Genomic DNA, 27,788 nt, shown 5'->3' on the forward strand with positions numbered 1-27,788 from the left:
GGGACGTTTCAGTGGAAAGACAATGTTTACAACCCTCCAGCCAATCGCAGAGCGGGGGGTGGCGTGTCGTAAACAGGGCCGGACGAACGTGTCAGCTGCATGACGTCACTCCCGCGGCAATTTGAAAGCACGCACAGATTTTTTTTTCTTCACTCACTCATTCACACACGTAAGCTTCTGTGAGTGAGTGAGTGAAAAATAAAAATAAAAATCCGTGCGTGCTTTCAAATTGCCGCGGGAGTGACGTCACGCAGCTGACACGTTCGCCCGGCCCCGTTTGCGACACGCCACCCCCCGCTCTGCGATTGGCTGGAGGGTTGTAAATACTGTCTTTCCACAGAAACGTCCTGCAGTTTACAAAACAAACACACAATGGCAAAATACAGGCTGGGGAGGTGGGGGTTTAGGACAAAATTACCACAAAAGATAAACAACAACACAGATGTGTAGACTGAGAGAAAGTTAGTGTGTACATCCTGTATTTAAAAAGTGCATTTTCCTGAGTGAATCCGGCAGACAGCCCCTTTAAATATATATTTTATTTCAACTTTTTTTTTTAAACACTTATAATGTGCTTATTCTTATATGTTCAAAACCAATAAACCAAACCAAAAAAAAAAAAAAAAGCTATGTGGTTGTTTAAACTACACAACTTTAATTTTATTGTTTAAATGGGGACTGGCAATAAAGAGCTTGAAGCTTTTTTTTTTTTTTTTTTCCTGAAAGATGTCTGAAAATGTCTTATCTCCAAAACATTGGGATTCATTATCTGTTGACATAATACATTATGAAAAAATGAATGAATGAATGAATCAATCAATCAATCAATCAATATTCGGTTCATTGGCAAATTAAAAAACGATCTGTCAATCATAATTCGATACAGACAATAATGGAGAATGTGATTGGTCAAAATTGACCCAAAACATTGTCTGCATTGAAAATTAGCACTCTACAGGTTACAAAAAATACCTTCTTTTCTTTCCCCCCAACAGGAAAAGATCAAGCGTATTCAGCAGATTCGGATGGAGAAAGAACTCAGGGCACAGCAGATTTTGGAGGTACAGAATCTGACCCAACAGCTCCTGATTAAGCAAAACATTCCTGGATAGCTGCAGCCCCTCCGACTACTGTATAGTGTTTTTAATCTTCCTAAAGCTCATTACTGAATAGTGGCATGCTTTGGAGGCGTTGCGTCTTCTTAGGCATAATTCCATATGGAACTAATGCTAAATTGGTCTTGGTTGACGGCTGTTGAATATTAAAATGGCGGTCGGCCTCTTCAGACCTTATTTAAATTGGACAGAAAAAGTCTTTCTTTTTTTTTTCCCCCATCAGACAACAGTAACAGTTCAGCGTAAGTGGGTCGAGAGGAGAAGGTGCCACACACAAACACACAAAGATGCTTACACATACACAGATGCACATAGCCAGGCGCTCGCAATTATAATGCCGCAGCTTCAAAGTGTTTTAGGACTAAATCAATTTTGAGTCGACACGGTTGACAAGACGCTCTTAACAGGAGGCTTCAACATTTTCACAATTACGTGTTAAAGAGATACATAATTCATTGGCGGTGTTCTACAAATTTGACTGGCAATCCGGGGGCATGGGATGTTTGCTGAAACCGAGTAACCGCAAACATTGGGCTGAAGTCACGGCGGAAGCCGAGCTCATCTGAAACTGATTGACACTCGTCTGTTTTTGACTTGAATCTTTATTCGCAGGCCAAACGCAGGAAGAAGGAAGAAGCGGCCAGTGCCAAAATATTGGAGGCTGAGAAGCGAATAAAGGTATGACTCACTAAAGCCCTGGATTGAATTTAACACTAGTTTAAAAAAATCCAGTATCCTTTATATCAGTTTTAAGGCCCATGTACTAGTAGACAATTCCATAAACCGTAGGCAGTATCTTATTTTGAAATGACTTGGACAGAACCATCAAAAAGCCCAAAACGGGTCACAATGCTGCCTACGGGCTACTAGCACTGGGTATTACGAGTAATGTTTGTTTTGTTTTGTTTTCCACTTTCTAGTGCCACCTTTGTCCCACAAGTACTCATTTCAAATTTTAGTATACTGTATTGCACTGCAAACACTACTAGGTCCAAGTAAGATGTGTCCGCATGCTAGTGGCCTACCAGTAGTTTAGTAACATGTGTTTGGTTGTCTTACTCGTATACAGAGGTGTCAAACAGTAGACAAAGACAGTACTGAAGAAACATTGCTTGTAACTTGTTCCACTAATACATACTACTACAGTAAGATATACATCAAATAAAAGCCCCCCAAAACATTTATTAGATAGCCTTGAAATTCATCGTAATACAATTCTATAATAGTTTTTTTTTTTTTTTTTTTTTTTTTTTTCATATTTGTTGCCATTTTGCTGTCGTTTTCCTTTTCACACTACTCTCATGCCACTTTTGGCCAACTAGTATGTAATTAAACCTTAAAATAATAAGCAGGTGTTGACTACTATGCTGATTCCTCTTACTAGTGGACAAAGTGCATAACTAGTACTTGGGCCTTAAGATGATTATCAATGGTATCAAATAAATTCCTTGAAAGCTTTTTGATCATTAATTCGACATCTTTAATGTGTGACTTAAAGAGTTAGTTAACTAGTTAATAGTGGGACAACTTTGGCATTGTAACAAGACAACTACGTTACTAGTGAGGCAAAAACTGAGGTATTAAAATCTTGCTTCTCTAATTGTACCTCAGTAGTAGCATAGTAGTGTTTTACTAGTATGCTGAAACTGTCATAGTAGTGTGCACAAATATACAGTAGTGGAACACAAGTAAGACAATCGTTCTAGTTAACTAGGACATCAAGGGTATCAAATAAATGCTAAAACACCTTCCCATAAAGTTGTTCCAGCATTAATTCGATGTCCTTGATAGACATTTGAAGGCCCTTGTAATAGTACAATCTTTTGTCCTTACTAGTAGGACAACCGTGTGCTACTAGTGACATTATAAAATTTGAGTACCGGTAGTTAACAGCTAGTGCTTTACTAGTACTGTATTACTACTAGTGGGCAGATCGTGTAGTGGGCACATTGTGTTTATTGTGTACTATTTATGGACAATGTGTGCTAAAATAAATCATCAAAACACATGAAGAAATAGTCGAACCAGTTTAAGCAGAAAAAGTATTTCATCTATTGCTGGAGTTCCATCATCACAACTAAGGAAATGCTGTCGTTTCTTTTTTGCTAACAAGAAATAAGTCAGTATTTCTTTATTCATTCACTTAATATCATTTTAAGGACAAATACTACATCTGGATCATTATTATCGGGATATCTATTTTTGTCCGTGTCATATACCACTACAGGCAGTAGTCACTAACATGGACTACTGGGATGCCAAAGTTGTCCCATTTGTTTGTAGCTAAAAGATGAATGAGATAATTGCACGATACTAAGTTGCTGGGCTTTTTTTTTTCTTTCTTACTTTGAAGCCTGCTAGTGTTTCTTTTCAGTTGGCACGGCTTCCGAAAAAAACAACAAAATGGGGATTGGCAGGAGTATCACAGTGTATTGATGTTCCCCCCTCATCTCTCTTTTGTCTCCAAGGAGAAGGAGCTGAGGAGACAGCAGGCGGAGATCCTGAAGCACCAGGTAGGCAACTTAAACACTAGTAACTGCTCAACAATGGATACATTTGCCTCTGTTAACGTCAATTTGTAATGAAAGTCATGAGTAATTCTGAATATGAAAATTCTGGTTCTTGATAATACTTCTGATTCATAATATTTTGCCAACTCTCTCTGCCAGGAGTTGGAGAGGCATAGACTAGATATGGTATGGGTATGTTTAATTTTTGTACATCTAACACCTGCATCGTGTAACTGGTTGTGTTATGGTTGTCATAGCAATGCATTAAGTGTAGCACTGGCTGCTGTCATACTACATTCTTCTGCATGGCTTTCCAGCAAAACAAACAAAAGAGAGGGAGAAAAAAAAAAAAAAAAGAGTCAGTATGCTGCCTCCATCTGCTCGTCCTGAGGGACAACTGACCCTGTCACATTGGCCAGGCAGCTTCTGTCCCCCTCCCCCATACCCTCACCCTCCCCTCCCCTTCTTCTACTCAGAATGCATTGCAAAGACTGCTAGCCAAATCACACTCACTGTGACTCAAAAGTGCACTCGAGGAGTTTCCATCCATCACACACATCGTCTTAATTGTTGTATTGGACTCGCGTGTGTTGCTCATGAGTGGGATTGCATGAGGGGGTTTCAAAGACGGGATCTTAACGAGGGAGTTAACGGGAATAAAACAGGAAGCAAACCTACTCATGAGTGCTTGATCATTTGGTCCAGACGGTTAAGCTTGTGTCTGTTCGTCCGTGCTTCCGTCCTGCTGTCCGAGTGCTGGACTTTAACCTGCTCCGGCCTCACCACTGTTCTGAACAAAGCGTTACGGGGAATCATTTTGTCTACCACTGTCAGTTCATTTTACGGCAGAAGCAGCATGTAGTCCGATCATTGCCATGATTGATTCCACCATGGGGACAAATGGGTTCTGTCTAGCATTTTCTTTTGGCCTGTATCCCTTCTCACAAATCTTAAAAGGTCTGCCTATCTGTCCCTTATGTTTCATATCAAATTGAATCATTCTATCAAACTGTTCTTCAATCGTATTGCAACCAATGTATCGAGGTATGTATCAAATTGTATTTTATTGGAGAGATGCATAGCCCTAAGAGAGACCATATAAACACTTAATAAAAATACTTTAGCCCCTCCATCATGAATTACACATTCAAATTTAATTGAAAACACACAATATAAATTGAGTTAAGTTTAATAGTACTGCCTTTTCTTTCACCAACATTATAACATCACTTGGAGGAAATGAAAAGAGGACTGAAAGCATACTTGTTTCAATCTGTAGTCGCTCTGAGATTATGTTTACTGTAAAACTGAACAAAACTTTAACTCATTTGCTCCCAAAAAGGTATAAATACGTTTTTTGTTTTTTTAAATGTTTTAAGTGTCCCAAAGAAGTATTTATACGTTTTTGTTTTTTATGCTAGAGCATACAGAAGGCTTTGATGCAGCCTCTCAACTGCAAAGAACAGTTGCAGAAATGGTAGTTATTACACAAACAGCCTACAGGTGGCAGCAGAGCAAAGGAGATCAACCAGGGCCATGTTGAAAATAAGCTCAATTACTCACAATTCTAAATAGATTTGTGAAAATTGATTAAACCGGATACAAGCGGCCGAAATGAGTTTCCTCCGCAGGGTGTCCGGGCTCTCCCTTAGAGATAGGGTGAGAAGCTCGGTCATCCAGGAGGGACTCAGAGTCGAGCAGCTGCTGCTCCGCATTGAGAGGAGCCAGCTGAGGTGGCTCGGGCATCTGGTTCGGATGCCTCCTGGACGCCTCCCTGGGGAGGTGTCCCGGGCATGTCCCACCGGTGGGAGGTCCCAGGGGCGACCCAGGGCACGCTGGAGAGACCATGTCTCTCGGCTGGCCTGGGAACTCCTTGGGATCCCGCCGGCGGAGCTGGTTGAAGTGGCTGGGGAGAGGGAGGTCTGGGTTTCCCTCCTAAAGCTGCTGCCCCCGCAACCAGACCTCAGATAAGCGGTAGAAGATGGATGGATGGATGGATGGATGATTAAACTTAGCTATATTCTAATGCTAATTGCTGCAAAACGGAAACAGATAGAAATTTACTTTTTTTTCCTGATGAAAGAAGAGGCTTTAATCTTTCTTTTGGTAGGTTCCATATGTTTATAGCAATAGAGCACAATATTCTGGGGGCATTGCAAAATCAGTCAAAATCCAATAAAACAGCTGGGAGCGAACGGGATTGCTTCTGTGAAAATGGCTGGGAGTGAATGAGTTAAGGAAAACAAACACTGTATTTAAACACCAAATTTTTCAACCAAGCCACATAACAAAAATCAGCTAGCTTATTGCTAACAATTACAGTGGTACCTTGACTTACCAGTTAAATTTGTTCTGCAACCAAACCCAATGCATATAACAATTCAGTTTTCCCAATAAAACTAATTTAAATGCTTTTTATGTAGTTCCATGGCCAAAAAACCCCCAAAAGTTTTTGATTTAATCAAGAAAAACAGGACTGAATTGTGACATATAATAGCATAATAAAACACAACAGAATAATAATATAAATCTAAAATGTAAATTAAACCAGAGGTAGCACAGTTTCCGTGTGTTGACATATGCCTTTTAATTGGTGTGATGTAAGGAGATTTTGTCCTAACTTAGTACACCACTATACTGTAAAAACACATAAAAATGATGAATAATCTGTGATAACACTTGGAGGCATGAATAATGAAGCCCTGTATTACAAACATATAAATCACAGTTACATTCCATTTTAGTTGTTACGTTGGGGGTATGGGTGGACCCAAAAGCGGAGGAAACAGGCGGGAAGACAGACTGGAAAGATGATGTAAGTAACTTTATTAACTATGACGGGGAAGGACTGGAAGAGACGGAAGGGGAGTAGACTGGGGTGGACACAGATCATGGCAGAGACTTGGCGGGGCGTGATGCAGAGACTTGGCGGGGCGTGATGCAGAGACTTGGCGGGGCGTGATGCAGAGACTTGGCGTGGCAGACTTTGAAGACTTGGCGTGGCAGACTTTGAAGACTTGGCGTGGCAGACTTTGAAGACTTGGCGTGGCAGACTTTGAAGACTTGGCGTGGCAGACTTGGCATGGAAGACTTGGCGTGGAAGACTTGGCGTGGAAGACTTGGCGTGGAAGACTTAGCAGACTTGGCCTGGAAGACTTGGCGTGGAAGACTTAGACTTGGCGATAACAGAGTTGGTAGACTTGGCAATAAAGACTTGGTAGACTTGGCAATAAAGACACCACTGTGACCAGACATACAGAAAATTCAAACAACAAACAGCTAACAATGCTCCCACACCCGCGTGAGACAAACACCACTCCCTTTACAAACACTAATGACAATAACAGGACACACCTGGGAGACGGAACCAATCAGCAATACACACCAGGAAGGGAAGACACAAGCAGGTGGACAAGGTTAACCATAACGAGACTGGGGAAGAAGACAGGAACACCAGACAACCAACACTCACCAAAATAAAACAAAAACCCAAACAAACTGAAACGTGACAGTACCCCCCCACCAAGGGACGGCTCCCAGACGTCCCGAAAACAAAAACAAGCCAAAACGGGGAGGGCGGGGACGGGAACGGGAGCTAAAACTCTGCCCCTAATCAGGGTACGAATATGAGTCTACCAAGGGGCGAAACACTGCCTTACAAAACTCCATGAAATTTGGATCGGGGGGTGGCCCAGGAGGCGGCAGTATTGCGGGCTCAAGGGGCGACAACAGGAGTGGCGCCGCCAAGGGCCGGTTCCCGCGGTGGGCCCTTTTCTTGCGCCGCCTGCCGCTGGGTCCCGGGTCGGCCGCCATTACCGCGCTGCCCGGGGCGGACCCCAAGACCGGAGACTTTGGCTGGGGCGGAAACGAGGAAGCTGGGGACTTTGGCTGGGGCAGAGACGAGGAAGCTGGGGACTTTGGCTGGGGCAGAGACGAGGAAGCTGGGGACTTTGGCTGGGGCAGAGACGAGGAAGCTGGGGACTTTGGCTGGGGCAGAGACGAGGAAGCTGGGGACTTTGGCTGGGGCAGAGACGAGGAAGCTGGGGACTTTGGCTGGGGCAGAGACGAGGAAGCTGGGGACTTTGGCTGGGGCAGAGACGAGGAAGCTGGGGACTTTGGCTGGGGCAGAGACGAGGAAGCTGGGGACTTTGGCTGGGGCAGAGACGAGGAAGCTGGGGACTTTGGCTGGGGCAGAGACGAGGAAGCTGGGGACTTTGGCTGGGGCAGAGACGAGGAAGCTGGGGACTTTGGCTGGGGCAGAGACGAGGAAGCTGGGGACTTTGGCTGGGGCAGAGACGAGGAAGCTGGGGACTTTGGCTGGGGCAGAGACGAGGAAGCTGGGGACTTTGGCTGGGGCAGAGACGAGGAAGCTGGGGACTTTGGCTGGGGCAGAGACGAGGAAGCTGGGGCAGAGACGAGGAAGCTGGGGACTTTGGCTGGGGCAGAGACGAGGAAGCTGGGGACTTTGGCTGGGGCAGAGACGAGGAAGCTGGGGACTTGACTTGGGGCAAAGACGAGGAAACTGGAGAAGGCGGCAACTCTGCCGTGACGAGGGGACCTGAGACGCCAGGGGCTTAGGCGGCACAGGCGTTGTGGCCAGGGACTGCAGCGGCACAGGCGAAGCGGCCAGGGGCTGCGGCGGCAGCGGCACAGGCGAAAAGGCCAGGGGCTGCGGCGGCAGGAGCGGCACAGGCGAAGCGGCCAGGGGCTGAAGTGGCAGCAGCGGCACAGGCGTGGCATTCATGGGCTGCCGAGGTGCCGGGACGAGGGCCTGGAGCCGGAACGGGGTCCTGAGGCCGGCGCGTAGCCGGAACGGGGACTTGAATCCGGTGCGGGGCCGGAACGGGGACTTGAATCCGGCGCGGGGCCGGAACGGGGACTTGGAACTTCCGCTGGGTCCGGGTTGGTGGGAGCATTCTGTTACGTTGGGGGTATGGGTGGACCCAAAAGCGGAGGAAACAGGCGGGAAGACAGACTGGAAAGATGATGTAAGGAACTTTATTAACTATGACGGGGAAGGACTGGACGAGACGGAAGGGGAGTAGACTGGGCTGGACGTGGACACAGATCATGGCAGAGACTTGGCGTGGCAGACTTTGAAGACTTGGCGTGGCAGACTTTGAAGACTTGGCGTGGCAGACTTTGAAGACTTGGCGTGGCAGACTTTGAAGACTTGGCGTGGCAGACTTTGAAGACTTGGCGTGGCAGACTTTGAAGACTTGGCGTGGCAGACTTTGAAGACTTGGCGTGGCAGACTTGGCGTGGAAGACTTGGCGTGGAAGACTTGGCGTGGAAGACTTGGCGTGGAAGACTTGGCGTGGAAGACTTGGCGTGGAAGACTTGGCGTGGAAGACTTGGCGTGGAAGACTTGGCGTGGAAGACTTGGCAGACTTGGCGTGGAAGACTTGGCAGACTTGGCGTGGAAGACTTAGCAGACTTGGCGTGGAAGACTTAGCAGACTTGGCGTGGAAGACTTAGCAGACTTGGCGTGGAAGACTTGGCGTAGAAGACTTGGCGTAGAAGACTTGGCGTAGAAGACTTGGCGTAGAAGACTTGGTAGACTTGGCGATAAAGACTTGGTAGACTTGGCGATAAAGACTTGGTAGACTTGGCAATAAAGACTTGGTAGACTTGGCAATAAAGACTTGGTAGACTTGGCAATAAAGACTTGGTAGACTTGGCAATGTAGACTTGGCAATAAAGACTTGGTAGACTTGGCAATAAAGACACCACTGTGACCAGACATACAGAAAATTCAAACAACAAACAGCTAACAATGCTCCCACACCCGCGTGAGACAAACACCACTCCCTTATACAAACACTAATGACAATAACAGGACACACCTGGGAGACACAGCAGGGAGGGGGAACCAATCAGCAATACACACCAGGAAGGGAAGACACAAGCAGGTGGACAAGGTTAGCCATAACGAGACTGGGGAAGAAGACAGGAACACCAGACAACCAACACTCACCAAAATAAAACAAAAACCCAAACAAACTGAAACGTGACATTAGTAAAAAAAAAAAAAAAAAAAAAACTCAAACCAGCACAAGGTCTGCCAGGCTCCCATCCTGTTTTTTTATTGTGTATCACAACGTTAAAATGCTCCTCAACCATTTGAGTCACTGTGCTGGGAATGTTCTTGGCAGGCTGAACTCGTGGTAATTGTGTCCTTTGGTGGATCACAGTGGGAATGACAGTATGATACCGTCGAGGGGAAAACCTGAAGAGATCAAATAAAATGATAGTCAGTCACCGGTGCTTCTCGTGGCCTTTTTTTTTTTTTTTTTTTTTTTGCAGGAGACTGAATCATGCACCAGAGAACAAAATAGATGTCTCATCCTCCGCAGTCTCATACTGTGCTAATACTAAAGCTGCCAAATCCACTGAAGTGTAACTGCTCTGTTTGTAGCTCATCATTCCTTTTTGTTGTCCCCTCCACTAAATATTATTAGTAAAGCGTCAAATAAATGTCACCAATGACTAATACAATATATTATCGTCTGCCAACCAATATTTTGTCACTTGTATTCTCTCCGCTTTAGCTTAGATGCGCCGTCACTGATTCCAGCTGCTTCTCTTTTTTTTTAGCCTGTCATCACATCTACTACGTATCGCATCTATGTGTTGCTTTTTGGTTGTCATCGTACTACTGTACTCTTCACGTAATGCTTCCACCATACATGTGACAGTGTAACATGTGAAGCATCGTTTTGTGTTTGTTCCAAGTATGGTGCCTCTAATGAATTTAGAGCATTACTGTTGTATTAATACACTAAAATTGTAAGGCCTATTGCAGTATGTCCCTGTTACTGTACTGTGCCTCTGTTTTCTGCCACTGTAGGAGAGAGAAAGGCGGAGGCAGCATGTAATGCTGATGAAGGCTGTTGAGGCTCGCAAGAAAGCAGAGGTAGTCATAGGCTGGAAAATCAAAAGACCAACACACACACACACACGCACACACACGACATCAGGGTGTCCAAACTTGTTCTAGGCTAAAACCAATCGATCAGGAAATTCTTATTTTAGATTACAGTGGTGTTGGGTTTTAAAAAATTGAATAATCGATGATGAACTGATTTTTTTTTTTCCTATTCTTACATTTGCAAGCGCAATTCAGAATTTTTAAATTTACATTTACAATTGTTGAATTAGAGTTATGAAAATATTGTAATCTCATCTTTACATTCATTAATAAACTAAATCATTTAACCAGTTACTGCCTTCATAAAATTTAAGTTGGAATTTAATGTTTGTGGAGTTTTTATCATATTCTTGATATTTAAGAAGAATTTATGTTCCATAATTAATGTCGGATTGAAGTGAATCGATTCGGGAAAAACTGAAACCAAAATGAACTGAACTCTAGTGAATCAAAATCGAATCAAGTCAGGAAATTAGAATTGATACCCAGCCCTATTACAGTATCATTATTATTTTTCTGTTGTTAATGATTAAAATTGTGTGGACTCTTTTTCAAAGGTCTTAGCAATGATAAAACTGAATCATCTCAGTCCATTACATTGTGAATTGAATTGAATGAATGATGCAATGAATAAAACAATGAACTGACTAAGCAGTGCAATAGGTGGAAATGAGTTTGCACGACACCACCTTACCTTGACAGCTGACCAGTTTCTTCAGCACCAAAGCATTACAGCTGCACCACAGTAGTGGCCACTAAAAAAGGAAGGTGGACTGCAAATGGCCCCCGGGCAGTAGTTTGGACACCCCAATGCCACATCATAAAAACAGGAAGTCATTATTCCTTAGTCGCCTCCCCACGTTCTCCCATTATTGTTCACTCTTTCCCTCCCAAGATTCTGACCCTCCAGCATTTTTCCTTTGAATGCATAGCTGCAATCTAACACTCCTTGTCTGCTTTCACACACACATACACACGCACAAGCAAGTGTACACTTTGACGATTCTGTAGAAGTACTTTTTCTCCTAATGCTTCTGCAAACTCCGAACTCCCCAGGAGCGCGAGCGCCTGCGGCAGGAAAAAAGGGACGAGAAGCGTCTCAACAAAGAGCGCAAGCTGGAGCAGCGCAGGCTGGAGTTGGAGATAGCCAGAGAGCTGAAGAAGCCAAATGAAGACATGTGTCTGTCTGATCAGAAGGTAGTTAAGATCTTTCGCAGTATGTTTGTATATAGACATGTCCTTGCATTGTTTAGTGTAGATTTTATTTCCTTTATTTAATCATCACACACATACTGGGGCAAATTTGACCCGTTTTGCCATTTGACAGCAATATAAATAGCTTACCAGTAAGTGTCACCCAAACTACATCACATTATGAGTGAAACTCAAAGCTTATTATGGCTATCTTGGGTCAAGTAGGACATCACATTTATAATGGATGATTTTATTCAAAAACAAGTGTTGTAAACCAAAATGTGCTTTTTAATGTAGGGTTAAACATCCATTTATTAATGTCAGGCAGGCTGCTGATACATTTTGAAAAGATCTCATTCATAATCTGATATAGATATTATGAAGATATTCTGGAACGTACTATGTCTAAATGGAACGTTTGAGTATATTGCTAGATGTTTTTGTAAGACATCGATGACCATAATGAGACAATAGTGAAGTGATATTTTTTATTTCTGTGCCATCAAGTGGCTAACGGTAGTACTACATAATATTTAATGTAGTAACAAATGTACACATTTGATCCATCTTACCACTAAATTAGATAATATTGCTTATTTGAAAACATTATACCCTCATTGTCGTCTTCAGGCTCTCCCTGAGTTCTCCAGAATTCCCGGGCTGATCCTTCCAGGACGGGCAGTGTCCGACTGTTTGATGCTGATGCAGTTTTTGCGAGGATTTGGAAAGGTTTTGGGCCTGGACTTGAATTCTGATGTGCCAACACTGGGTATGCTACAAGAGGGCTTGCTCAATGTGGGTGACAGCATGGGTCAGGTCCAAGATCTGCTGGTCAAACTACTATCTCTGGCAGTCTGTGATCCTGGTTTACCCCCTGGACAAAAAGTAAGTCAAGATGTCAAACTTCAGTATTGTCTTGTATTGTTTACATTATGTTGGAATTTAATTCGTTTGTGTGAGTGATGTTTTTATTTATTTATTTTTGGAAAAACATGCATATGTACAAATGTTCAATATACACTTAGGCCCCATGGAAGGTCCGGTAAATTTCTAGAAAATGTCTTGTAAATCTTCGCTCTCCCTGCCCACATGTTAGACTAAGCAGCTGATTGTTTTTATTTTTATTTTTTTTTTGTTTTTTGTTTTTGTTTTTTTGCTTGTAGCTTCATTAAAAATATTCAATATCTTCTACGTCTCTTCTAGACAAAGACCATGCTGGGGGATCATCTGACAAACGTTGGCATAAACCGGGATAATGTGTCTGAGGTGCTGCAGATGTACATGGGGGCCCATTGTGCCAATACCGATTTGGCCCCTCTGGCCCTCAGTCTGAAGACAAAGGCTTTCCAGGCCCACACGCCATCCCAGAAGGCCTCCATCCTGGGATTCCTCGCAAACGAGCTGGCCTGCAGCAAAGTTGTTATCAGGTATCGCATGTTACATCACATGGGTGAAAATAAAATGCACTATAGCTTTTACACGTTAACTTAATTTGACCTCCCTAAATCCTATGATTGTCATACTTTTCTATTCCAATCTGCTGTTTACATGTGCCACTACAGCACTATCGATTGGAAAAAGCAGTATACCACTCCTGTGAATATGATTAAAATTACATTCGGCTTCTGCCTTTTTTGTTTTCCCAATTGACGTGTAAATATGGAGAATTTTCTTTCGGTTTGGCCGTTCAGTTAGATTAATTGGACAGTTTAATTGCCATCTTAAGTTTTCAGTACTTTTTGTCTTTTTGCACAACTTCATGTTCTCTAACACGAAGCTGAACAGCAAAATTCATAACAGGTGTTTGAGCCATAAAATTGGCCAGCGATGCCTTTCTCATTGGCTCCTAGTAATGGCAAGGCAAAAAAAACAGGATTTTCTCAGATGGAAATGGCCACTGAGCTCAGAGTGCAAGCGTGTTAAGCTGTATTTGCAAAATTAGGAAATGGATCTCATAATGCACCCTTTCTTACAGTGAAATTGACAAGAGCCTGGATCAGATGGCAAACATGAGGAAAGATAAAATTATCATGGAGGGGAAACTTAAGAAGTAAGTTATATTGGCTTTACAGTTTGTTTGTTTTGTTTTTTTAATATAACTAGACAATATAACCTTCAAACTATATTTCCCCATGCAGATTGAGAACCATTTATGCCAAACGCACTGGCAAGAGGGAAGCCAGCGTGGGTGTGGAAGAGAACCAGTCTCTCGGCACGCCGTCTTCAGCTATCAAACGCAAGAGGAAACTTGGTGCTGACAGCGACGACGACGATGATGACGACGAGGACAGTGACGATCCGGCTGATGATGATGAAGATGAGGATGAAGACGACCTTAAGAAGGTTAAAAAAGTGGAAACCTATGATGAGGTAAAAAAAAAAAAAAAAAAAAGGTATTTAGATGCATCATTAACTTTGATCTTGGAGAATAACTGAATTGTTTTCTGTTAGGATGAAGTTGACCAAGCCACTAGTGTGGAGGAGCTAGAAAAGCAGATAGAAAAGTTAGCTAAGGTATTGTTCCTTTTATTTATTTCCTTCCTTCATTGGTACGCACTGCCAGATTTAATTTGCTCAACAAATATTGCAGAATATATGACAATAAAAAAGGTGAATGCTCTGTCCACCTTCAGCAACATCACCAGACTAGAAGAAAGCTGTTTGAAATATCCCATTCCCTGCGCTCCATGATGTACGGCCAAGATCGTTACCGCCGTCGATACTGGGTACTTCCACACTGTGGAGGGGTCTTCATTGAAGCCATGGAGAGTGGGGAAGGTAATTGTAGTGCAAGAGACAGTCACTTCTTGCGCAGTCTTTGTGGATTTTGCTACCATTTCTGCTTGTTTGTGGTCATTTTTGGCCACAGACTAACACAAATTCGTCATGAGTTCAAGTGTTAGATTCTTTGTTTCTCTCACTGCATAAATAAATAAATACATTTTCAGGTATTTTTAACCTGGAAATTTATTTGTTTGAATGATGTGCAGTTTGGAAAGAACCAAAAATGGCATTTTCAGATATTCTCAGTACCACTGTTTTTCTTATATTGCTAGTCTTTCTACTATGGCACCCCATATCCACCAATTACCAAAAAAATAATCATACATACATGCATCCATACATACATACATACACACACACACACACACACACACACACACACACACACACACACAAAAACAAATGTAATATATTTTGTATTTGAAGTCAGAGTATTTTACCACATTTTGTCATGATAATTCATAATGACACAATAATTACTACAATATAAAATGACAACACCTTTGTTATTAGTGGTTGACCAAAGTCACAATTATAGGATATGGTCTCATTATTATTATTATTATGAGATCATATCTTGTGATTTTTTTTACTTGGTATCTCATTATTAAAAGATAATGTCATTATCACTTTGTACATTCTCTCGTTAGTATGATTTAGCATTTTTTTTTCTTTCTAGTTCTTTTTATTCCATATTTACAGCCCATGGAACCTGAAATTACACTTATGTCTAAAAGTGAAAATTGGTAAGGTGGATAAATATGTAAACTGGTAGCAATTTCAAAACTATAATTACAAGTGTTCACTATAGTGAAAACCATTTTGCACAAGTTGTCTTACTCTGTCCTCTTAGTCCTGTAAATAGGAAATGCATTTTAATATTGCGTTTTCATGGGTTTCATTTGGCAAAAAAGGTAGCCACAATCATGTTAACCGATACAATTTGATTGCTGATTTATTGAAAGAGAAAAAAAGTTTAAAATGAGAAAATCTGGCTAAAATCCCCACTCGGGCTGCTTAATTACATTTGCATTAAAACAGCTAAAATGGTTCCAAAAGAGAATGCAAGTTGGACACAAATGGCCAACATAGAACCCTGAGAGTAAATTTACAATTCCAAGACTTGTGAATAATGTCTTATTTGCATTCAGCTCCAGAGGAACTTGAGGAGGAGCGACAGAGGCGGAGAAGAGCAGCAGAGGAAGTCCAGGTCAAAGATGAACCTCTGGAGATTGAAATGGAGAAGGACAAACCTGCCTCATGTTCTGGCCTCCCACATGGCTTGCAACAAAACAAGGAAGAGGAACCCGAGCACCAAGAGAGGAAGGACTCTCCAACCACCTTCTACCAACAACAAGGCTACGTGTCTCAACTTTGTCCAGATGCTCCTAGAGAAACTGTGATGAAGGTGGAGGACCAGGGGAGCAACCGACAGAATCCTATTGCCACAGCTAGCGTGTTGTCATACTCCCCGTCTCACAATACCTCAGAGCCGGCAGTGGCGAAAACGGCTGTGATTGTCGGTCATGACACTTCAAATGCCCCCGTCCCGATCTCGACCTCCCTGTCGGCCCGGTGCCTGCCGGCCAAGCGTGAAAGCCCGGGGGACACTCCTCCCGCCTCTTCCCCAACTCCATCCCAACAACTCTCCCTCCAACCCAACGACCAGCTGCTTCGGGTTCTGACAGAGAGGAGCGGGCACTGGTTTAGCCTGCTCCCTCGTAACCCCTGCGACCTTTCCTCCCTTACGACGACCCCTCCCGGGGCCCTTGATGCCGCTCCCCAGGCGTCGTCTACACCCAGCAAGCCCAGATCTCCTCCAGCCTCACCTGCACTCCCTCTCACTCCTTCTGCGGCGTCGGCCTCGGTTAGCCCACACCACCCTGCTGGCCTCCTCACCTACCCTCTCTCAGCACTGCAGGTAAGGCCACTAAATCATTCGTTTACAAAATTGAAGGTTGGCTCTTAAAATGAAAAGAAAACTTTTAAATTTGACGCACCACAAAGAAGTATCGTTCACAAACATGCCCAATTTGAATTATTATGGTGAAAAATCAAGCTGTTGTCTCTGCACTCACTGAATGCCTTGAAACCACATGCTGCTCAACTGTCAAATACCACAAGCTACGATTTAAGAAAATCAAATATATATTCACGATAGAGTGACTTGAATGGATCATCACGTTTTTTTCCATGTCGCAACAACGAGGCGCTCTAAAGTGGTCATGCCGGCGCAAAGCCCTCCGCATATTGGCTGTGAAATCAGACTTCTTTTTTCTTTCGCCTTTCTATGCGTGATAAGCGTGCACTCAGCCAACAACGAGGCACTTTAAAAGAGATGCCGGGTGAAAATATTTTGGGTATTTACTATTTAGGTATTTTAGAAATGATCAGATTCCATGCAAGTATAGTATTAGTGAACGTCCGTATAGTTTTCTACTAATTGGAATCGAATCCCCCACGTTCAGTGAAAATCTTCACTATAAAAACATATGAAACCAGTTTTTAAAATGTTTGACCCATCCCACTCCTTTTCATCACATTAAGCATAAAATATAGAATTATATAATAAAGAAAATGTTGTACAATTTGTTATTGACTCATAAAGTCACTGCAGTTGGGACAGTTTTTAAAATGTTATGTGCTGTGCAAGCCCCTAGATGGCAGCAATGTCTAAGAGTAGGATTGCAAACTTCTGGCAAATTCCCAAGTTTAATCTTTACAAGGGCGTGAACATGAATTTTTGGGAATAAATTTAAATAAATCAGTAATTTACAATACTGAAGGTTGGCTCACGATCAGGAACTTGTAAATGGTTGGCAATAATCCTGACTAAAAGAAGCAGTAAATTATCTGAATTGTATTTCTGTGTGGGTGTAATCCACAATCCTCCCTTGTGTTTTCTTCTCAGGCAAAGTCTGGCGTTTCATTACTAGGAGTGTCTTTGGGGAGCTGGTCGAGTGGCATGATGAGTCCCAGCTTGCCCCTGTGCAGCAGCCCCAGTCCCATGCTGGGTCACTCTGTAGAGGGCAACACAGCAGCAAGTGTGTCCAGTAAGAGCGAATCACCTCTACCTCGCATTGAGAAAAGTTCCTCCATACCCTCTCCTCCTGCTGCCGTGGAGATTCCAAAATCTCTTGACCACCACACACCTCGGCCTATTCCAGAGGGTAAGAATCTGACTATCTCGAAAAAATATAACAAAGTGCACCACGTGAAAGTTTCAGACCGAAGTCAATTCCCAAGTCGCTCTATTAAAGCAGTCTGACTTGCATTATATGATCTTCATAAAGAGCGAAGACCAATCAGGGCGAATAATGACATTATTGGCCAATTTGCAGTCACTAGTCTGGTACCCATCTCTGAATATTAGCAAATATAATAAAAGCTGATCCAAGGAAACCGAACACACAATAAGATCCTACATAAGCATGACAGATTACGACCTGATCTGATTGAGACTGAAACATCTGAATGTGTTAAATTGGATTTGTCTGATTATGACCAATTATGAAAACACTGATTTGGATGATTGTCTGATTACATGACTAGTGTGTGGATTCTCACCATGGGAAATACTTGGAATAAATAATAATTATCCAGAAGGGTTGATGTATGAAAAATGTGCAGTCACACAAACAAGGGATTAGGGGCAACATTTCTGTATAGTCACATGAAAATGTGTTTTGTGGTAAATTTAGTATGTTCTTACTTACATCCAGCTTGTGTTAATGTCCTGTAGACATGTTGACGGGTTGGTGGCGTATATCTGACATTGAGGAGCTGCGAGCGCTGGTTGCTGCTCTCCACAGCCGAGGTATCAGGGAGAAAGGCCTCCAGAGGCAGGTGCAGAAATATATCGAGATCATCCCCCAAGTTTGCGTTAAACACAAGGACGGTAAGTGCTGCAAAACAGTAATGTGCTTGTTGCAAGCTATTTCTTGGGCACGCCCAGTTATAAATAAAATCGAAGTGAATTAAACATTTTACGGTGGCATACCCTGCCCTACCTGAATGCTACCATACAATAGGAAACACCATAAGCAAACAAAGAAACAATTAGCATCTACTGTACTGTATGTGGAGCTATTGTTCTCCATTAAGCAATGGATATGTGAACATAAACTTTGCTGCATGTATGGAAATGAATGAAAACTGGGATTCCTTTCAAATACTTTTCAACGTTGCGCTTCAACGTACTGTGCTCGTCCTTTTATTTTTTTTTTTGGCAAAGTTGGAAAACAAACAAGCAAAACAAAGTCGAAGGTTCACACGATGGAACCTTCCGGGTTTTTTTTCCACGCATGCTATATGTAGAGAGACCATATAATGCTAATCACAGGTAATATTCTTTATCCTCTGCCAAGAATGATTAATATTAAAGTCTCTGTGCAGTATATATGCCCATCATACTGCCCTCATAAGAGGGTTATTTTGACATTGCTGTATAATTTTATAATATACAGTATAACATTATAGAGTGTGCTCAGTGTGTTTTGGAAGGCTGAAGTATGATATTTCCATTTATTTCAATCAGGAAACATGATTTGAGATAATGCCCTTTTGAGTACTGTAACAAGCATGTTCAATGAAATAATCTTATATCTAAAGGCACATCTATATTTAAATTGTACAATTTTCAATCAACAAAAGTCTGCTAGCTTAATGCTTTGCTAGCTTAATGCTATCATCCAATAAAAATGAACAGGTATCATGGTAATTATAAACCCCAAAACAACTAACTAGATTCAAAAAAGTGCTGTAAAAATGAACAGGAAGTTGATATCATGAAATTCCATTTTGTTGATGGACGTCTACATCTCACATCATCCATCTAGTGGCGATGATCGAGCTGCGGGAGCTTGAGGAGAGCCAGGTCAGTGTGGAGTCTGTACGAGGCTGGTGTGTGGAGGAGCAGGCCATGGAGATGGACATTGCCGTGCTCCAGCAGGTGGAGGAACTCGAGAGGAAGGTTACTGCCGCCAGCCTGCAGGTCAAGGTATGCTGATACACCAGAAAAATAGAAATCTATATCATATTTTAAGGTGATATGTTGCATATTTTAACATACTATATTTAGTTTGACAAAACTGCAGAGCCCTTTATAGGTATGTGTCATCTTTTTTTCAGCTTAATTTTCTTGGTTTTTTATGTTATTTTTTATTTTTTTGGTCCCGTATTATAGAACAGCATAGTTGCATAGCTAGTAACTTAGATTTGTAAGACACAAAAGGACACCGCCAGGGACGTGAACTAGAAGTCAAACCGAGTTTGCTGGCACACCTGACAAAAAGTCCATTATCCCATAACGCGATGAATTTCAAATTAAAAATGTGTAATTTTTCAGTTATCAGGTTTTTAATATGTTCATTTTCATGTCGTAATACGAAACCACGTGAAAACAGGAAAATGATCTGGTTTAAATATTACGTTGTAAAGTTTATCATGTAATGTGATGGTTTCGCTTAAAACGTGAAAATGATCACGTTGTAACAAGTTTTCATGTAATAATTTAAAACCTGAAAATTATCTAAAATTAAATATTAACATATATAGTATATGCAAATTGAAAATGATCACATTTTAACGTGATAGGTTTTCATGTGTAATGTGATTAAGTTTTGTGATTTTAATGGGACAAGTTTCATTACTCGCAATAAAGTGCCAAATTTCACATTTGAACATGGTAAGTTGCCACGTAATAATGGGATGTTTCAGTTTTAACGTGACTAGTTTGACAAAAAATGTGAAAATTCATATTTTAACATACGTTTTCAAGTTTCATGTTTTAAATTAATATTTATCATGTTATAAGTTTGAGGTATTCATAAAACAGAAATGATCATATTGAAATGTTAAAATAATCACATTAAAACCTGATAACTCAGAATGTGTTGAAATATGAAATCTATGACATTTTAATCACATCATTACAATATACTGCACTTTTTTTTTCCTGGTGTGGCAGCAATGCACTTACATAATAGAACAAGACAAAACAATGACATTTAAAGATACATGAGAATTTGGTTGAAGAGCCCCAACTTTGTATGTTGTCCTGCAAACAGCTGTCGTTAATACTCACTAGTGAGCGTCCCGATTTCCTCCACCAGGGCTGGACCCATCCCGATCCTCAGTCCGAGAGGGAAGATCTGGTGTATTACGAGCACAAGCCCCTCACCAGATCGGGCCCAGCGTCCTCATCGTCAAACGGGGGAGATGGCAAGGATCATCCCGAGGAGCGGGGGGAGAAGGGCGGGGTGATGCGTCACCCAGACAACCCCCTGGACATAGCAGTGACCCGTCTGGCCAATCTGGAGCGCAACATCGAGAGAAGGTACCTGAGGAGCCCCTTAGGTACCACGATTCAGATCAGGCTGGATAATGTGGGTACGGTCACTGTCCCTGCCCCCGCACCATCCGCTAGTGCTGACAGGGAAGGGTAGGTCATCTCTCCAACCGAAAGCTCCCCCGCCCGCTCTCACCTTAAGACCCTCTCCTCTGTCTGTCTGTGCTTTCTCATATGAGTCCAAAGTTCAGGGTATTGGATGAGGGGACGTCGGGCTTGTCATTTGCCGTTACCTCTCACTTAACACACATATGACAAATGCTCCTACAGAAACACTCTCATGCTCTCTACTGAACTGCTCATATGTTTTGTGACAATTTTTGTCTAGTCTCACACACTACTGATACTATTTTTTGCTCACATTCACTTCTGAAGACAGACTACTGAAAAACTCATATTCATGCCCCTAAAATGCTCCCACACTCCACTGATGTCCTCACACTTGTTAAAATGTTTCCACTCACTAGTAAAAGACTAGTCAACACTACTGAAACACTAACCACACCTCTGAGAAGTCCTCTTGCACACTTTAGAAAGGCTCTCACACTTCGTTCAATTAAAATGCTCTCATACATACAACTGAAACTCTCTCTTGTACACTTGTGAAATTTTCACTTGCATTAGACTACTAAACTACTCTCACACTGAAAAGCTCTCACACTGAAAACCAACTCACATTCATACTACTGAAACACTCTCACAATACATAACATATGCTCACATTTGCTAAAATTTTATCGCTCACTGCTTGAAAGGCTCTCACACTTTTCGTTTTGCTAAAATGCTCTCATACACACAACGGGTATGCTCTCAGCCATACTACTGAAACATTCTCTATTTCTCTCACTTACTGCTGAAATTTTTTTCCACTAACAGAACACTAAACCACTTGCATACAGACTGAAAGTCTCTCACACTTACCCACTCTCACACACAAAACTGAAATGTTATCAAGCTCAGTAATTAAACTCTCACACAACACACTAATACATTTCAAATGCACTTCTGGAATGCTCCCACGCAACTGCTGAAACACTAACACAATTTTTTTCAATCGCTCATACTAAAACGCTCTCATTCACACTGAGGCACTGTCACACATTTTTCCCCGCTCATATACACAACTCCACTTCTCTCACACACTACTTAATCCACTGTTATACACAATACTCAAAAGCTCTCATGCACTCTACTAAATCTTTCTCTCACACATTTTCCCTCTCCTGCAAAATGAAACGGCTCTCATACACACCATTGAAACGCTCACCCACGCTACTTAAACTCTCTCACACATCATATTCAAATACACACATATACTGAAATATTCATTTCAGTAGTGGGGCATGAGAGTGTTGGAGTCATGCGTTTGAGTGGCATCAGTTGTTTGCGTGAGAGGTTATCCTGAATGACGTCCATGACGACCCCTCACAGTCTTGGATGCTTTCACAGCGGACTGTTTATGGTGGCTTGTCACTTTTTTTTCTTCATTAATTTTGTGCATTTTTTTCCCAAGGGGAAGTGGTATTTCCTGTGAAGGCATTGTGTGTTTTCTACAGTCATCTGCATGGTGTTGTGCATCAGTAACTTTGGCTTTGGTCTACTACTCTCTCGCATACACTTACGCAGGTTTTACCCAGTCACTCTTTTCTGCATGAATGTGACAAAGTCGGTGTAACCTCTTCCCGATGTGGCACACTCCCACAATGTTATGCTTGTCCAGCTGGGTTCTGCTGTCTTGTTGGTGCCTGGTTGAACTGATGTTTTGCCATGTTCTTGTAAACAACCATATTTATTATGCAGAGTATCTGTGTACTGTTGTGTGTCGCATTTCTCATTGTCGCCATTGGGTATTATCTGGTAACAGTGGCGAAGAGGAGGTGGCCCACGGTATGAAGGTGTGGAGGAAGGCCCTGACCGAAGTGCGCAGTGCCGCCCAGCTAGCCATGTGTATCCAGCAGCTGCAGAAATCCATCGCCTGGGAGCGCTCCATCATGAAAGTGGTGAGCAGAAGTACTGACAATGCAGAATTCCGCTGATCGATCCAGAAGGTGTGCATTTGCATTTAACGGACGCTTTTGTTGTTCAGTATTGTCAGATGTGCAGGAAGGGAGACAACGAGGACCTCCTGCTACTTTGTGACGGCTGCGACAAAGGCTGCCACACTTACTGTCACAAACCCAAAATCACCAGCATTCCTGAAGGGGATTGGTACTGCCCGGCCTGCATAACTAAGGTATCGTCCTTCCTTGTATGTGTCCTCACTAGTAAATGTACCACTTACAGCCTCCTAGTTGAATCTCCAGCTAGATAAATTAGACAATTTGACTAGTTCACATATACACACTTCAGTAAAACAGTTTTGCTTCACTAGTAACATGTTGTCCAACTAGTGTACATAAAGTAGTGGAAGGCGTAATGAAACTACGTAAGTCTCAAAAGTTGTTGCTTCTTCCTCGATCCAGGCAAGTGGCCCAACTCCCAAAAGCAAGAAACCTCCATGCAAACCAGTAGCATCCAGCGTGGGCGCAAGCAAGAAAGGTGGCGAGGCCAAGAAGAACGGAAAGCATGCCGGAAACGGCGACTTGTCTGAGGACGACCCGACCAGCACGCCCAAGAAAAGCTCAAAAGACAGCAGTCGCAACAGGAAAAGTGAGGAGGGCTTAACTGCTCTGCCGGGACCAAATCAGGAGAGTCCTTCATGTGTCAAAAGAGCTAAGACTGCTAGAGACAACAACAGGGACTTGGGTTTATGCAGGTATGGGCTTTAGTCATCATTCATGACTCTTTTAATTAACCCTTGTTTAATTTCCCTACATTTTTTAGCTTATTCAGGGCCAAAAATGGTCTTTGGATTTTTATTTTTTTTTCATGTTTATTGCTTCTGCTACTATCAGCCGCTCTAGTCCTGAATATAACATATTCTGTTCAATTCTATATTTCAGTCCTTCAAATTCCAATTTCTTTGCACAATGCGCAGGTTGGAAACAACCTTAAAATAACATTGGTATATATTCTCACTTGCAGTGGTGCTTTGAACTTTGAGTGAAGGGCTTGCATGATATAAAGTACTACGGTAGTTTGGCCAATTTTCAGTTACTTCAATTATCTGTGTGCAACATTTGGCAGAACAACAAACAGTTATTGAAAAAAAGTTCAGCTTTAAGATTATTCTTTGCTTCTAAAGTGTTTTTTTTTTTTTTTTTTTCCTCTCTTCTTCTCATGTGAGGGTTTAAGCCGGTACAGATTAATGGCATTCCCGTTGGTGGTCATTCTTGGAACCGCTGTACTAATGTATTTCCTACAATTGGGTACTTTTTTTCTGCCAGCAGAGGGCACTGAAATTTCAGAGCTACTTTTAGGGTACTGATTAATGTGAAGGGCTACTGCTTTGATACAACCTTAAATAACAAATTCTCTCTTTCGTCATGAAAATTTCATTGGGAAAATAATATGTTTACAAATGTTATTTCCATATTTACACCAATGCAAGTGTGAATTAAAAGGAACAGCTGGTAATTGAACCAATTTCTTTTTAGATTAGCAAGCAACAAGGAAGTTTTCGAACCATCTTGCAGGGGACCAATATTTTAGTTAACGAAAACTAGAGAAAAAAATAAAACTAAAATTCAAAAAACAATTTCTTTAACGAAACTAACTAAAGCGAACTATAATTATAGCGAAAATGTCCTTCGTTTTAGTCTTTGGTAATTAATGTAATGCATGAGCCTTTGGGGGTGATTTTAAATGTGATTTATATTTATAGATTTATTTTTAGGTTTATTTTTATATTAACCAGAATAAAGACATTTGGAAGTGTGTCACTCAGAAATGATGTCATCGCGCAGCAGCCAATAGAAAAGCACCTTCAGGTGATGTCGTTAACAATTTTGCATGCTTGACTTTTGGCTCCAATGGCTCGGTTTGCCTGTTTTTTCCATTTAACTCAACCAAAATGCAACACTAGGTAAAAAATCCAATACTTTGTTTTTCATTTTACTCTGGTGTTTTTTTTAAATATTGCACACAAGTAATACACAATGACTAAACCTAATCTAAAACTAAGCATTTTTTTTTTTTTAAATATAACTAAAAACTAACAGAACCACCCTGAAAACTAATTAAAACTAACTCAAAACGAAATCAAAACTACCGTAACTAAAATGAAAATGTCCAAACTATATTAACTCTGCAGGGGACTCGTGGCCTCTGGGGGTTGGTGACCCCTATCTTAAAATATTATATAAAATGTGCTAATACAGCAAAAGTGTTTTTTTGTTTTTTGTTTGTTTTAAATAAAAAGGAAGCATGATGGACACAAAGGGAGACATGAGACAGAGCCCAAACACTGAAAGTACAATGGCATTGAAAATTAACGTCTGTTATAACGTGTGTGTTGACTATAGGGTTCTCCTTGCTGAGTTGGAACGGCATCATGACGCCTGGCCGTTCCTCACGCCTGTCAACCTCAAGTCAGTCCCTGGCTATAAGAAGGTCATCAAGAAGCCTATGGATTTCTCCACCATACGTGAGAAGCTTGTCAGCAGCCAGTGAGTTTCCCATGTTATTTTCCACCACAATCGCAAAAGTTGCAACTATGTAACAACCATTTAAATTCAGAAATTGTCACAAAATTCTCGACATTGTGCAGTATTTTATAAATTCCTGTATTTTCACAATAAAATATTTTTTACATGTATTTACCTCCTCCTTCCACATTTCACATTCTAAATTTCTACAGTACACTAATTCTACCTTCAACATAAATGTCTGTCTCGTTTGTTCCGTATTTTCCCTTTGCCTCATACTGTTCTGTGTTTGTGTGATCATAGGTATCAAAACTTGGAGACTTTCATCATTGACGTCAATTTGGTGTTTGACAACTGCGAAAAGTTCAACGAGGACAATTCCGACATTGGTCGAGCCGGTCATAACATGAGGAAGTTCTTTGAGAAGCGTTGGACTGAGCTTCTGAAACAAACTAACTAAATTCAAAGTTAAAAAAAATAAAAAAAAAATCAACCTTTTCTCCTCATCCTCATTAAACCCATTCTACTTTTCATATCGGGGCACCAGGTTTTAATTTCATTCTTTGGGGTAGAATGTGGCTTTGCCAGCAGGAGAGATCGATGCCACCTTGAAATCCGAGTTGTTACACGAACTGCGCTGGATTTATTACAACAGGGATCCAAAACCCCAAAGACTCGCAGAGAAATGGGGTACTGTAGTGCAATACCACTCCCTTTGTCAGAACACTGCACTGAATGAATCCTCACTGATGTGTCTGCGCTATTATACTTTCCACTACCTGTAAATATACTTTCTTTTGTTATTTAATCGTATTATAGTGAATGTATTTAATTTTGTAATAATTATTTATGAATCAAGGTCCACTTCATTTTCTATGAAAAGGAAGACTCGGCGTTAACTGCTTTGAATCGAAAAAAGGAATGTGTCTGTGTTCTAATTTTTTTTCCCACCCAAATATCAAACAAAGCCAAGAAAAAAATCTGTTTACACTGTTCTGTGCTTTGGATGTCACTGTCTTCACTTGTTCAAACTGCATTTATTCACAGGAACAGCAGAGGGACAGTTAGACAACGGTGATTCATGTGTATATACTGTTTATTAATGTCAATATTTTGTCTTGTTTGAAACGATGTGTACAAATGGTTTAAGAATATTAAGATATTGTTTATGCCTTAGAATGATTGTAGCATTCTATTTTAGTGAACGTGATGAAAACATGATAAATATTGTTTGTACAGTATATACATATCCTCTGCAAACACTGTGGTATCCTTAATCTTGGTAGTGCCTACCCTTCCAACAGGGGCATGTAGGGGATGTTATTGTTTTTTGCTTTTGTTTGTTTTGATGACATGTTTTTGTTTTTTAATTTCAATCCAACAAGGCCTCCAAAGTTGGACAATGACACAGACATCATTCCTCGCCGTCGAAAAGTGAAAAGGAACAAGCATAGAGTGATGCTTCCGTGACGCATTTCCTCACCATCTGCCAGAGGACCTAAAGGCCATTTGTAACCACTGTGTTGAACCTTGCTGTGTGTTGTGGCCTGATGGAGGCAGCTAGATTTTTTTGTACCAAGTCAAAAGTACTTGAAGTTACTTTATTTAAGATAATGTGGAATAAAAGTATCATTCTTTTGTAGGAGCTTTATTTTTCACTAGTGTGTGGCACGGACCTATTAAAAGGATGTTTTTCAACGTACAATCTTGAACTCGTTTTCTTTTGAATATTGTTTTCCTGCACACAACACCGATAATGCAAATTGTGTCAATGGGACAAAGTGCATTGTTGTTCTTCACCAAAATTAATATTCCACAAATCTACATTAAATTTATCGGACATAATGAAGTTTTTTTTTGTTTTTTGTTTTTTTATTTTTTTTTATTTTTTTTTTTGTTTGACTCAACAGACCGTTCCAAAATGCTCAACTCATCCAGGACCCCCGTCCCTCACCCCCACCCATATGTCATTTTGCATTACTGCTCACTTTCCATGAGTGAAGTCCCAAATCGATACAGAATTTATACCTAGAAACACAACTAAGGTGTACTGCAGTCACCATTAGCTAATTTTAAAGTAGCTAAAGAAACTTTCATTTTTTGTTACTCTGTTCACAGCAGTAAAGCAAGAACAGTCCCAGGTTTCTCAGTAGGCCAACAAGGCAACCACTTTAAAAAAGTGGATTGCATTCCTTTTATAGTAAATAATTATAAATTTATAGTTTATAGTTATTTTTTGGCTTTGCTTTTTTGAACATATGTTATTTCCAGATATATTCAGAAAAAGAAAAAAAATACTCAGGAAAAAAAACTTGGAAAAAAAACTCAGAAGAGCAAACAGTTCTGAGGGAAAAAAAAGAAAAAAGAAAAAAAAATACC

General features: G+C 41.4%; 1 protein-coding gene across 13 annotated transcripts in view; it reads left to right on the top strand.

The window, feature by feature from the left end:
* baz2ba (bromodomain adjacent to zinc finger domain, 2Ba) overlaps positions 1-27,114 on the top strand; it is a 112,987-nt gene extending 85,873 nt beyond the window's left edge. For 4 of the 13 annotated variants that reach the window (XM_077518746.1, XM_077518751.1, XM_077518747.1 and 1 more), the window contains 22 exons: positions 996-1,061; positions 1,728-1,793; positions 3,584-3,628; positions 3,785-3,817; positions 10,476-10,541; positions 11,613-11,753; positions 12,381-12,635; positions 12,954-13,177; positions 13,726-13,800; positions 13,889-14,120; positions 14,202-14,264; positions 14,384-14,528; positions 15,686-16,455; positions 17,446-17,704; positions 18,277-18,432; positions 19,373-19,533; positions 20,648-20,976; positions 22,748-22,883; positions 22,970-23,116; positions 23,346-23,638; positions 25,287-25,430; positions 25,713-27,114. In XM_077518746.1, the coding sequence (XP_077374872.1) occupies positions 996-1,061; positions 1,728-1,793; positions 3,584-3,628; positions 3,785-3,817; positions 10,476-10,541; positions 11,613-11,753; positions 12,381-12,635; positions 12,954-13,177; positions 13,726-13,800; positions 13,889-14,120; positions 14,202-14,264; positions 14,384-14,528; positions 15,686-16,455; positions 17,446-17,704; positions 18,277-18,432; positions 19,373-19,533; positions 20,648-20,976; positions 22,748-22,883; positions 22,970-23,116; positions 23,346-23,638; positions 25,287-25,430; positions 25,713-25,869 (3,963 nt within the window). In that variant the 3' untranslated portion in view covers positions 25,870-27,114. The remainder of the gene's footprint in view (positions 1-995; positions 1,062-1,727; positions 1,794-3,583; positions 3,629-3,784; positions 3,818-10,475; positions 10,542-11,612; positions 11,754-12,380; positions 12,636-12,953; positions 13,178-13,725; positions 13,801-13,888; positions 14,121-14,201; positions 14,265-14,383; positions 14,529-15,685; positions 16,456-17,445; positions 17,705-18,276; positions 18,433-19,372; positions 19,534-20,647; positions 20,977-22,747; positions 22,884-22,969; positions 23,117-23,345; positions 23,639-25,286; positions 25,431-25,712) is intronic. The other 9 variants (XM_077518749.1, XM_077518754.1, XM_077518759.1 and 6 more) reach the window with 5 other exon arrangements.
* Positions 27,115-27,788: the final 674 nt, after the last annotated feature.

The sequence above is a fragment of the Festucalex cinctus genome, chromosome 4 (assembly GCF_051991245.1).
Source record: "Festucalex cinctus isolate MCC-2025b chromosome 4, RoL_Fcin_1.0, whole genome shotgun sequence".
In the NCBI taxonomy this organism is placed as follows: Eukaryota; Metazoa; Chordata; class Actinopteri; order Syngnathiformes; family Syngnathidae; genus Festucalex; species Festucalex cinctus.